The 13,332-nt window shown below is 44.4% G+C and overlaps 1 protein-coding gene across 3 annotated transcripts in view; it reads left to right on the top strand.

Moving 5' to 3' along the window:
• Window positions 1-10,096, top strand: part of CHN1 (chimerin 1) — a 145,207-nt gene extending 135,111 nt beyond the window's left edge. For all 3 annotated transcript variants that reach the window (XM_048954039.1, XM_048954040.1, XM_048954042.1), the window contains 5 exons: window positions 4,655-4,828; window positions 5,549-5,626; window positions 6,736-6,873; window positions 7,811-7,916; window positions 9,163-10,096. In XM_048954039.1, the coding sequence (XP_048809996.1) occupies window positions 4,655-4,828; window positions 5,549-5,626; window positions 6,736-6,873; window positions 7,811-7,916; window positions 9,163-9,334 (668 nt within the window). In that variant the 3' untranslated portion in view covers window positions 9,335-10,096. The remainder of the gene's footprint in view (window positions 1-4,654; window positions 4,829-5,548; window positions 5,627-6,735; window positions 6,874-7,810; window positions 7,917-9,162) is intronic.
• Window positions 10,097-13,332: the final 3,236 nt, after the last annotated feature.

The raw sequence follows: 13,332 nt of genomic DNA, 5'->3' as shown, positions 1-13,332 counted from the left end.
AGCCTCGAGCAAGCCAGCAGCCCAGCAGGGAAGCTGTTGAGGAGGTGGGCAGGTGTCATGGCCCACAGCCAGGGAAGTTTCTAACCAAATTGCCTGTGATCTTTCAAAACTTGCATAAAAATCCAACCTCCTCCACCAAATGTATTCTCTAGAAAGAACATCTCACCTCTGTTCTGCAGTCAGTTTTTGCAGCACAGGCATATGTGTTCTTTTGATTGGGGCAAGGGGAGATTGGCTTAGTTCGAGAGGCTTATTTTCTTATTCTATTTCATAAGCCCAGATTTTTTCTGTAGTATAAGGAAAATGTGTTGCCAAGTAACCAGCTGTCCTCTAGAAATTGCTTCCTAAAGAATAATGTACCCTATCGTGCACCATATAGTGGTATGACTGCTAGCAGGTTTCAGGGATCCAACGTGCACGTCTGAAAGCAATTTTGCTGCAACAGTTTTGCTTTGGTCTCTGGTGGGATAAAGGCTGTCCCAGATGTGTGTTGCAGGTTGACAAATGGCGCGTGTGAGGCAGGGCAGCACAGCGGGCAGGTTGTCTGGTGGTTGAGACAGCCCTGCTGTGGAGAGCAGACCCTCGTAGCACAGCCCTGTGCTATGTGCCCTGTGCTTGGCAGCATGAAGTGCAGCTCGTAGTGCCTCTGGGGCTCTTACATGCTCGTTCACACACACTGGGTCTGAGGGAATAGAAAACATTGCTTTCCTTACTCCAGAAAAGAGCACTAAATTATTAAAGAAAAGCTTCCAGCTCATGACTGATTGATGAGAGCAAATTCCTTTCCAGCCTTTTCACCTTTGCAAGTGTAACGACACCAATGATTTGTGCATGAGTAGAACCCATCACCTGCTCTCAGGTAGCTTCCTGCAGCTGGTGGCACGGCCACAGCCATCGGGGGCTGCAGTGAGTGGTCCTGCACAAGGCATCGTGCTGTGCCACTGCTCCCACCCTTACCGCCCACCTCTAGTGAATCTTGCAGGCTTTTTGCAGGTAAGATACGTCTACCTTTGGGCTCATAAAGCTTCTTGTCAGACTGACCAAATGTGTGTATTTTTCTTCGAGATAATTCAAAAATCTAATTAGAATGATGTATTGTAGCATATGGTATAATTCCAGAGGAGCATGATCAGCAAACACGTTACCCAGTATATCAAACCAAAGGAAATCTAAAACTGACTAAAATCAAATCAGCCCAATAACAAAAAGTGACAGCTCAGTATATTTTAGTCTCTGCAAATATGTGTGATGTGTGCTCATGGGGTGATATTACAGTACGTATATCTTTTGGTTGTGCTCATGCGTTAATATGAACACCTTGTTTGTCCTTTCAGCCCAGTGGACTAACATCAGTATAAGCTGTTTCTTAAACATTACAAAACCTTTTTCTGGGCATCATGGGAAAGTATTGTCAGGCTGGTTTTAGATTTAATAGGTCTCACAGAAGCAATGTCACAGCCCACCTGAGTTCCTAGATCAATATGCTATTAAAGTCAGGGTAGCTTATCACTGACTTCTAAAGCTGACTCTTTTCCTAAGTTTCCATGCTTCGTGTGTGCACTTGAATTTATGACAGCATTTTTTTGGACACATTTTGTATACTTGAAAGGTGGCCACAGTTTGCTAGCAGTATAAAAAGGAATGGCACACATGACTTACGGTTTGGGTCAGGAGAAATGATCTCTGTAAAGGTGAAATTCTGATTAACTGAAGTCAGTGGAAGTTTCCCTGTTGACCTGCCAGGGGTCGTGAGTGCATATTTTAAATCTGCCCTTTCATTATAGGATTTATTGGCAGATATTATGCTTATGGGGGTTTTTCTTTCTCTCCTCTCCAATTCTTGCTGCAGTCAGTGGGTAGGCACTGATAAACTTTGTAAGTAACAGATAAGGTTCCTTGTTACTTTGCAGTAGATCAAGAGTAAAGCTGCTAATGCCAACTTAGCTACTATCGATTTATTTTTATGTAAGTAGAAGTAAATAGACCTTAAGAGTGAAATCAATAGGATCTTGGTGATTCTTAACAAACCCAGCCAGATGATGCAGATACATGCAGACAAGGCAGGCACACCTGAGGTTTTGCCATGCAGAAGGGCACAGAGAGAAATCAGGTCTAGGCTTTCCTGTTTCTTTCTAGCTAATTATTAAATAACGGGTTTCAGAGCCTTGATGAAGCATCTGCAGTGAGAGCAGAGGGCAGATGTATTTAATAATACGCAATTTGCAGTGTAACTGCTCCCTTTTAGTACTAACAAGTAAGCTGGATATCAGTAGAGCAGAAGGTTGGCACGTTGCACACAGCTCTGTGGAGCGGAGGGTTGACCTTGTGGCCACGTGCTTTGTACCTTGTCTGAGTTAGCGAGACAGACAGACGGTCGTCCTTCAGCCGTGCGTGACTCTGGCTGTCAGCTTGGTCAGAGACCAGTGACCGAGACATGGCTGTTAGCTCAGGAGAGGGATTCACCTGATACAAACTGCAGTACCAGAGTTTCAGCTCATCTGTTGTAACGAGTAGCATTTTTCTGTTGCAGATACACTGGAGTCTCTCACAAGTAGATATTGCTTCAAGTGATAAAGTGAGTGGGTCTTCTACATTCACATAAGAGCTAAAGAGCCTTGACTGTTAGAAAGCTACTGCACAGCCCAGTGATGTTATTGAAAGCAGTGCTCGTGTGCTTTGTAAGCATTCAGTGTCTGAAGTATTTCTAGGTTTAAATGTTTCTCAGGAGTGTTTGTAAGCCCTTAAGCAGTGGGTCAGTATATGAAATCCAATCAAGTGTAAAGGAAGAACAAAAGACAGAGAAGGAAAGTTGACTATTTCTGTTGTAATTCTGGCATTAATGAGGTCAGATCCAAAGCCTGTTTGAGTCTGTGGGATTAGCAGTAACACAATTATTTTCAGAAGCGGGGTTTTCACATAGGAAACATCTCTGTAAATTAGATATTTTAATGAAATAAAACTTTCTTGTATGTAAATGTAATTAGGATGAGCTCAGTGAATGTGATAATTGCTTTAAGTCAAGTATAAGATGCTTGGGAGCATGTTTTTCTATTTTTATATATTTTAGTCTTAATTAGCCTTGGATTCCCAGAAACGTAACTCTAAGCTATATTGCTGTTCATGTGAAGTGGCTAATTTGCAATGACTAGTGAGTCCTCATGAGTAAGACAGAAACATTCCAGTCTTGTAGACTGTTTTGTAGAGCAGTTTTGACAGACATTGATAGCATTTCTATGTTATGAGAAATATTTTAATATTCCGACCTTTTCACTCTGATGGAACAGGTGCTCCTTGCAGCAGCCTTAGGAATTCGTGTACAATCTTGATATTTGCAGTCATAAATACTATTTCTACTGCAAATTTAGGGCTTCAAAACCAGAGAAATCAAGAATTAAGATTTCCTGTGGGATGTCAGGATGTTTCCTTTCCATGTGTGCATTAAGGCATTGTGCCTCATTCTTAGGCTCCATGTTGTTTTGCCTCCACTACTGATCCAGGCTCTGGAAGCAGAGTGGATGGTTCTGGCTTGCTAGTTCTACTTGGAATTTTGTTTTCTCCTTGCTGTTGAAATTGCTCACCCTGACAGCACAGCATTCAAACCCTGCTCCAAAAGGTGAGGAACTTCTCTGCATTCCCACAAACAGCCAGCAAATGTCTATGCCAGAGAAAGCCAGAACATCCCCTTTCCATTTCAGAGCTGAAGCACTGAGGATTACACTGCAGGATTTGGATCACATGTTTCCAAAGAGTTCGGGCTCCCTATTTATAGCCCTGAGGGACCTGATTTGTCAGAGCTCCGTTGAAATGGAGTGTTGGTGGTATTTAAAGCCCCGGCAGAGCCACCCTCACCGCACTGGCTGATGTGCTCCAAGGTTCTTTGCAGTAATGTGAATAAACTGCTGGCAGAAGCCAAGGGGAGTCTCTGCAGAAGGCTGTTGATGTTTCAGGTTTCCACGTCCCTTCATTCCACTGCTCTAGAAGCACAGGGAGCTGGGCCCGGCAGCAGAGCTGCACGGAGATGTAGGCAGGGCTGGGGGCTCACTGAATGCCGGCTGCAGCTCGCATGTGTTCATGGCTGCACCGTGCCATGCTTCTTGCTGGCTGCTGCTCCCTCCCAAATGCCTGCAGGTCTCCACTACAGAACTGAAGAACTGGCAGTGAACTCAGGGTGCTGGCTGCTGGCTGGGCACCGCTGATGGCAGAGGTAGTTGCCTGTGCTTAGCTGAAAAGGGGCTGTGCTGTATAATCAGTGTTGGTTTCCTGTAAGATTGTGGTTTTTTTCCCAAACACTGGTTAGTATGTTCTGTGTGGTTTTGAACAGAAGAAACATTTTTCCATAATCTGATTTCAACTGAGCTTCACTTAGGCTAAGTCTCATCTTCCTTTTGCTGTAGAGCAGTTCATGCTTAAAAATAAAAATAAAGGAATGAATGAACAAATGAATAAATAAGTAAATGGAATGTCCTCCCAAAGTCACTTTTTAAATGAATGAAAGTGTCCTGGTGACTGCCAGCACAGTTGCACACCCAGCCTGTGGCTCTGCAGAAGCTGCAGCTGCAGGATCAGGTCAGGATCTTTGCATGCTTGGCAGCCCTGGCCTCAGGATCCATCTTCACCAAATACCAGCCTAATTGTCCTTTGCTTTTTCCCTCAGATTGTGGTTTAAATGTGCACAAGCAGTGTTCCAAGATGGTCCCAAATGACTGCAAGCCAGACCTGAAGCACGTCAAAAAAGTGTACAGCTGTGACCTTACCACTCTAGTCAAAGCGCACTTCACAAAAAGACCCATGGTGGTAGACATGTGCATTAGGGAGATTGAATCCCGAGGTAAGGCGTAGTTAATGGGCTCTTGTTGCTTTACTGATAATCCGTTTAGATTGATCTGGGTCATCTGGGTTTCTGCTGAGCGTATGATTGCTCCAAACAGATTTGCACACGACGTTTTATGGCTGCCACTTACCCTCCACTGTTAATGTTATACTTTGCATTGTTTCATGGCTCGTACACGTTTATTATTTTATAGATTTTGCTCAGATCTGCTTAATGGACAATTACTACTTGATTGTTAACTTGATTGTTACATATTAGCACGTGTCTTTCCAGTATTATTTTTATTAAAAAATCAAGTGAATGTACTGGAATCAAAGCCAGTTAGTGAGGACATGTTTCCTCTTGCCAGTTCCCATAGTCCACAGATATCCTTTTCTGGAATTAGAATACTTATTTTCACTCTGAAATGATGACAGAACATCTCATATGCTAATCTCAGTTATTTTTGAATCTGCTGTAATTAGTTTAATATGTTTCTTCAGCTCTGAAGCCGTTTGCATAAACATAATTTAGTGCTGATATGAGGAAGCAGGTAATGCAAGGGTCAGAGTTAAAAGGGCAGGCTAAGATTTCATTTCAGGCTAAGAAAAACCTGATCAGGCCATTAACTGGTCTGCTTTTCTTCCCTTTAATGAAGAACCTGGCAAAGAAAGGACTGGGTGGAAGGAAACTGTAAAATTCATACTGATTTTAATCTTGTTGAAATGTTGCCTGCAGGTCTTAATTCTGAAGGACTGTACAGAGTTTCAGGATTTAGTGATCTTATTGAAGATGTCAAAATGGCATTTGACAGAGGTATGTTCTTCCCTTGTGCTGCCTTATTAAATAGACACAGCCTTTCTGTGCAGCCCTCTCCTGCCTCATGCTCTGCTGTGCCAGCAGTCAGAGGGAGTGGGGGGCTGTGCTGACAGAAGGGCAGGGGGGTCTGCTCCGTCAGAAAAGCATATCAGATTCTCTTCAGTCTTTATTACTGAATCTGCTCTTCTTCTTCCATTAGTATCTGTCCTTATTGACCTCGTATATGAGAAATGGTAAAACTTTCTAAAGCAGTGCTTTGGTTTGCAAGTAAAACTGCGTTCAGCAGGGTGGGGGAAGGACAAGGCACGTGATGAAGTGCCTTAAGAGGGCTGTGCATTTTAAATGCCTTTCTGGATGAAAGCTCCAAAATAATAAGATAAATACAATCATGCAAACAAAGTTTGAATTATTACACTCTAAAGGAAGTCAGTGAGGACAAACTCTTCTCTCTGACAGAAGGCAGTAGGACAATTAAAGGCTTTCCAGCTGCAGTCCCTCTATCCCAGTAGAAATCAAGGCCAAAATCCATTCTGTAAACTCTCCCTCTTGCTTCAGTGGAGAGCTGGACCTATTCACACAGCATCCGCCTCCTCTGCAGCCTTAGCAGGGTGGGGATGTGCTGCACAAGCCAAGTTTTGAATCCATGTCCGCTGCGGTCAGGAGTAGGTAGTGTGCTGTAGCTAAATGGTGAACACATGTTTTTCTTATGAAACGGGGAGACTGTGGATAAAGATGACTTCATGTGCTTTTTTTTTTTTTCTCAGACTTTCCCTACTTTCTCATGCAGTGCTGACAAACGTGTTGTTTGGCAGTGCAGTGTGTACAGGAATAACTCAACTTCCACACGTTTCTATAGCATAGTGCTTGAGGTGGCATTTCTTTTTATCATTTTAAGTGAAGAAATGATACGTTTCTGAGTAAAAAGCCTTGACTGCTAAATGATGAACTTTGCAAACCAATAACAAGGTTTTGCTTATAAATCCAAAGGCTGTAGTTTTGTCCAGTTCAATAATGTTTACTTAAGCATGATACTGTTTTCTTTTTTGAATGCTGTTTTACATCTGTTTGTATTTCCAAGGTTTAATGTCTTTGCCTTCTCCATGCAGATGGGGAGAAGGCTGATATTTCTGTGAATATGTATGAAGATATCAATATTATCACTGGTGCACTTAAACTGTACTTCAGGGATTTGCCAATTCCACTCATCACGTATGATGCCTACCCAAAGTTTATAGAGTCCGCAAGTATGTGTAATGCACTTTTCTCTTTTTCTTCTCCTTTGTGTGCATGACTCGCCTGCTGGTTTAATGGCTGCCCCGTGAAACTTCCTCTGCATGCCCTGTTTAGGAGGTGTTGCACATTGCAACACAGTCGTGTGGTGTTACATGATTGTGGGCACATTTGTCTTCCCCTTTTTTTACCAGCGATGTTTCCTTTCCCTCACACATCGTGGATTCCATCCCTCTGCGCATGCTGCGTGAGTTCCTAGTACTTGACAGGGATATTTGAAGTCCTTGTTTTTGTCTTGCTAGAAAGAAGGTGATTTATGAAAATGCTTAAAAATAAGAAGCCATTTGTTTCTACAGGCTGATAAGCGTTCACCATAAGGCCACCATCAAGGCTGGTCTCACAAGTGATGAGTCTGCAAGCAGGGCAACAAGCCCAGCTGGAGCATCTCTGCCAAGCATCCCAGCTGCATGAGCCATCTCTGGCATTTAGCAGGCCCACCTGGAGAGGTGTGAGAGAGCTGTGGGAAGAAGGGAAGGGCCAGATGCTGGGCTTGCCACCACCCTGGAGAAGGCTCTTTCCAAGCAGAATGGGGACAGCCAGAGAAGCTGATGGCAAGGTTCCCAGTAGCTTCTGCTGTTCCAGGGCTACACCTGTGGATTATTTGTGAAAAAACTAGTCCAGTCAGCAAGGTCTGCAAGGGGAATTCTTTTTAGTAGGCTGCATGGAATCCTCTAGTCAAGCACAATTTGGGGGGAGCTTTCTTTGTCCAAAACAATCACAGCCTGACTGTGCTCTGAGCTTTGGGTGAGCAGATCTTCCATGATGAAGGTTGGGTAGGTCCTGTAAATGAAGAGAGCCGTGAGGTCCTGCTCTCCTGCAGGCCATCATTCCCATCCTGCCATGTGTGAATTCTGGCTGTGTGTGTGGTGACCGTGAACATCTGTGTTTCAGAAACCACCGATCCAGATGAACAGCTGGAAATTCTCCACGAGGCGCTGAAACTGCTGCCACCTGCACACTGTGAAACACTGAGGTATCTCATGGCACATTTGAAGAGGTAAGTAGACTGTCTGCAGAGCAAAGTCCACGTCAGGACCTCTAGGAAAGTGGGCAAGGCATGCCAAATTCTGCAAATTTGAAGTTGCCCCTGGAGGCTGGCTGTGGTGGGGAGTATTCACTGGTGCGCAGTCTATCCCCCAAGCACTGATGTTTACCCCCACTTAAAGTGGTCACAAAGTATTTGAAGGATGAAAATCAAAAAAAGGCCGTTGCTTTGAAGCAAGAAAGTCACGCCTGCCAAATCTGTGCTATTTTTTAAGTTTCGGTGAACATTTATTTTTAAATAGACGTTTTTTTAAGAAGTTTAAAAACTAGTTTTAAAAAAAGTCTTTATCTCTGGAAGTAGTAATTTACTGCTGGGGCAAGAAACTAACACACTTCAGTGCTTATGGATTGGAGTCTTTTTCTGTGATTGTTTCTGACACACTAAAAAGGGAGTACATACTGGGCTTGAGCTCACACCCATTAGGCACAGTCACTTGGCCTGGTGAGGTTTGCCAGCGTGGATCCTCTCATGGCAGGTGCCACTTTCTCAAAACTAGGAACATGGGTTCTGTGTGAGGTTCCTGCACGACCCTCAGGTGGAAGCTTAAATATTACTCAAGAAAGACTGACAGTTGGAGATTGAGTACAACAGCACAGGCCCTATTTCTTTCCGGAAAGTAGGGGAGAAAAATCCATGTGGTGTGCTAGGGTATCCATTTCAGTTTCTCTAGTAACACCAACTTTTGTCAATGTATAAGAATTATTCTCTTTCTTTAGGGAAAAAAAAAAAAAAAACAACTTGATTTTAAGGTCTTCTATTTTATAGTTCTTGCACGAGTAGGAATACGTTGACTCTACAGAGGGCCTCAGGCAGAATTCAGCTACAGGGCTTCTGCCTGACTTGCCCATTTATTCATTTATACCAGTGACATTTCAAGTGGATGTTTTAGAACAGAGGCATGAACCAAAAAAAAAAAAACAAAAAAACCCCACCTGACTGCTTGTGACACATGAAGATGATTTTTCCTTAGCTTGCTCAGAAGTTGCAGTCCAGTTAGCAAGTTGACATTGCACATTGTATTTGTGGTATAGTTGAATGATAAAGTAGAAGGGTGACTCATTTTTACACTTGCACTCAATGTGTCAGATCCAAAAAGCTGCTTGCGGTTTCTCCTTCCCGGTGCTTTTTAAGGCTATGTGGTCATTATTTGCACAGGAGGAATCTCACAGTGAGTGACAAACTCTGTCCTTTCTTACAGAGTAACGCTCCATGAGAAGGAAAATCTCATGAGTGCAGAGAACCTGGGCATCGTGTTTGGACCAACTCTTATGAGAGCGCCAGAACTGGATGCGATGGCTGCACTGAATGACATCCGTTATCAGAGACTTGTGGTGGAGATGCTTATAAAAAATGAAGACATTTTATTTTGAATATTTTGGGGGTTTTGTAATTAAAAAAAAAAAAAGGAAGCAACAGTGTTCTATGGATGAAGGAATATTTTAAAGTAATTTAATGGCTCTTGTCGCTGAATTCCATATTTGCTAGAGCTTTCGATGTATTCAGGATAAAAATGAAGGAACTCTTTGTCATTTCTGTAGTGCCATTCAGCTGATGTTGAAAAAGGTTAACACATACTTTCCAGTACTAGTAATCCTGGGTGTTTATCATGTGAAAATAAAAAACGAGACGCCTACAGCTATTGCATGATCTGCTCCCCGTTCTCCCTGCTCTGGTGAGAATCATTCCATGAAGAAAGCAGCGGACCTGGTGCGGCATCTTTGTTCTGGATAGTTTGTGGTTGTAATTCAGCATGTTTCTCAGTGTAAACCTGTTGTGAATTTGCTTTTATGTTCTATGTAATTGGTTTCTGATACTAAAAAGAAGGCCGACTTCTGTGAAATGGAGCCTCTGGCAGTTTATTGGCATTTCATATCGTTCTCTGCCACTGTTTTGGCTGATTTCTTCTTGGGTTTCTTTCAGGTTTTTTTCATCATACAGTAATTTGTTTTTAACAGAAACAAAATGTGTACTTTTTTAAGTAATCCTCCATTATGTTTATGGTGGTTGCAGTGAAATCTGCAATGCTGAGCAGTGTTCCTTTATTATTATTGCTATTTCAATTGTAATTTTGTATTTTTATCTGGCATGCATATATTAATTTATTAAATTTTGCCTTTAGAACTCTAAAGTTATTTCTTTGTACTTTGTGAGCGTGTTTCAGAAATACTGTTTGTTTCATTCTTATCGACTATTCCTCCAAACAGCCTCTGAATACAAAGCAGCAGCACAGAGCATTGCTGTTTCTGATGAGACCGCTGCTCTAAACACTTTGGAGCCTGGCGCTTTGCTAAGGATCCCATGAGTTTCTCTTTATATTTTATTTGAAAATTTCTGTCTGCATTGGCTAGGATACTTCTCAGGAGCACTTTAAAGTTCTGAAATAAACCAAGTGCCATCAAGTCATCTCCTACTTCATAGATTACATACACTGCTGTAATGGCCTGTACGTAAATTGGCGTTGTGGTTTGCCACTCTATACAGTTGTAGATGCCCTGACAAGATGTACACGCCACTGAAGGTTGAATGCAAATACATCCCAGAACACGGGCTTCACATTGAAGGTGCTGTGAAATGGCAGCTCCCAGGAAAATGGCAGAAGTCCCAGCTTGAAGGGCTAGCAGTAAAAGGGCAGTAGGAGGAAGAGATCAGTCTTTGGGGTATGTAGACAGGGACCTGTGGGGAAGGTCTGAGATGCTAAAGCTAGGGTGCTTTGCTTGGGCACCTTCTCTGCTACCTGCTCTGAAAGAGAGCAGCCAGGTGAGGCTACCTGGGCCTTCACCAAGCCCTCAGGCAGCTAGGAGGAGGAGGAAGAATTGCAACCAGCTGCTCTCTTTTGTGAGCAGTCAGCTGCCTCCCTGCATCACATACTTCCCTCCTGTGCCCAGGCAGAAAGGGAGGGGAAGGCTGTGAGCAGCTCTCCTGGAAGGAAGAAGATGAAGCTGGTGTGCGTGCAGATGAGTGCATGGGGAGTGCTGGTGGAGAGATTTGACAGAGGCTCCTGCGGCATTCTCTGTAGCTGGTGAGTTGAGCTGGGGGTTCCCACTGCTGCAGGACATGCCTACAGCTAATACCCGTGTGGCCGTGTTGGAGCTGCTCCAGTGGCACTCAGCAGGCAGAGAGCACAGCTGGGAGCAGCTGGGAGCAGAGGGAGACCATCCTGGCCCTTCTGAAGGGGAAGGGGAAGTGGTGGTCAGGGGACCTGAGTGATGTCTAGGGGAAAGCAAATCTTTCAGAGAAGATAAAGCAAGATCAAGTTAATTCTTACCAAGTGATTGAGACAGGGAATTACTGTCTTAAAAAAATTAAATACAGGAAACACGTACTTAGGACAGTGCATGGGGTGTGCTGGGAGCCCTGGTGAAAAATCTGTTGATTGAAGATCTGTCCACACAGAGTTTGTTCATGCCTGTGGCATTGAGATAGAAGCTTGGCTTTGCTACGTTACCTGGCAGAATGGAAAACATACTGCATATGGGTTTGTGCTATACCAAGCTTCTGCTTCCTGCAATGGCTAAGAGGGAGGTAAAGGCTCCTAGAAAGCAGCTCTGGTGTACTTGCTCTGTTCTCAGTCTGGTTTTCCCTGCGATGGGCATTCTGTGGTGTTTGTATTATAGCTACAATTATGTTGTAACAAGGGGAAAAAAAAACATTAAGTGAACCTAGCAATCATGATTTGCTTTTTTAGCCATGCAAAATTACTGCTTAGCAACTGCAGATCAGACCTGGAAAGCTTATGTAATGTATGAGAATGGAGGTTTAGAAAACACGTTGTGGGTAAAAATGATTGCTGAGCAAGCCATGTGAGGAAAGAGCTCCCCATATTCTGCCCCTTGCTGAAAACAGCGGCTAATGGCCAAGAAGTGCCAGCGAGGGGACATGGGCAACCAGGCTGGGATGTGCTGGCAGCACCTCCTGCAGGGACATCAGGCTCCTGGCTGCTCTAGCTGGGGCCAGGAGTGCTGGCACCCGCTGCAGAGCCGTGGTGCTGACAGCATCCTTGTGCTGGCCTGGGCTGCTCCCTGCACAGTGCTTCTTGTGCCACCTTCTGTGCTTCAGTTTGACAGCAGGATCCATGAGCTGCGCTAATTCCTACTGCTGGCTCTGCGGTCAGAGTGTCGTTTGTTCTTATCGGAGCTCTCCCAAGTGTGATGTCAATAAGCTGCTCGAGAAGTTTAAGAGCTTTTGGTTGGTATCCTTTCCTATTTCTCCTGTAAGCGTTGCTTCTCAAGGACGCACGCAGCTCCTTGTATTGCCCAGGTCTGTATTGCTCTGCCTCGGTGGATTGTGGAAAATGATTCTTGGGATTCTGGGACCCCTTGATTAATGTATTTCCTGAGGCAATTAAGTATTGCTTGGAAAAAAAAAAAGCTTGGCAGCCAACCAGGATTCATTTCCAAGCACTGCGTTGTCTGTGATTTTATTTTTTCTTCCTTGCTATGAATTTTACAATTTGAATGTAGAGCTTTTGCCTCTTTTTCCATGCTTTACTGCTGCGTCAGAAATGCAAACAGAATTGCCCAACTATTAACATGATGCATTTTTTTGGATGAATATTCATTTGGTGGCATACCACAAGGCCTGCTGGAAGGATTGCTTGCTGAACCCAGGCCTTAGCACAGCCGGGGGAAGCAGCCGTGAGCCTGCAGGGTGCTGGGGCCTGCTGCTCTCCTTCTGGTGGGAGGGAATCCCCCCACACAGTCCTTCATTCCATCTGCAGTGCTGGCAGTGGATCTGGCCTTGCTCCGAAGCTGTCACGTTGGTTTACTAATAGTGTTAATTAAGAACAAAGCTGTTCTGCTGTGACACCTGCACCTGAGTCTCCTTCAGTCCTGGGCAACTTTAACAGCCAGCCTTGGCCCGGCTAAACGCGACCTGCTGCGGTTTGCTGGAAGGGCAGCAGGCAGCCCTGAGGGGTGCCCTCCTGCTTCAGTGAAGGCAGTGTGGGTTGGTGGGCTCTGTAGGTGCTGCAGGCATTGCCCAGGCTTTGTGTGCTCCCAGGTGGGAACACAGGCTGTGGCCTTTAAAACACAATGCTCTGTGACACCTCCGCATAGATGTGGCTGTGGTCTGCCAAGGAGATGAACTTCATAATGGGGCTAATTTGAGAAATAGCTGTTGTTTGGACTGGTTCAGCTGGAGCTCTTTATTTCAATTCCAGTTTCTCCTGTGCTGCGTTTGCTCCTGCGTTGCTTATGGAATCACATAATCATGACAGTTGGAAAGGACCACTGAGATCATCTAGTCCAACCACCAGCACACCCCACCATGCCCACTAACCCATGTTCCCAAGTGCCACATTACAGACTGTGCAGCCCAGCGCTCAGTTCCACCTGGACGGGCTGCTGGGCCACAGAGCCGTGCTGGCTGC

The sequence above is a fragment of the Lagopus muta genome, chromosome 8, assembly GCF_023343835.1.
Source record: "Lagopus muta isolate bLagMut1 chromosome 8, bLagMut1 primary, whole genome shotgun sequence".
Taxonomy (NCBI): Eukaryota; Metazoa; Chordata; class Aves; order Galliformes; family Phasianidae; genus Lagopus; species Lagopus muta.
This window is presented reverse-complemented; position numbering and strand designations above follow the sequence as displayed.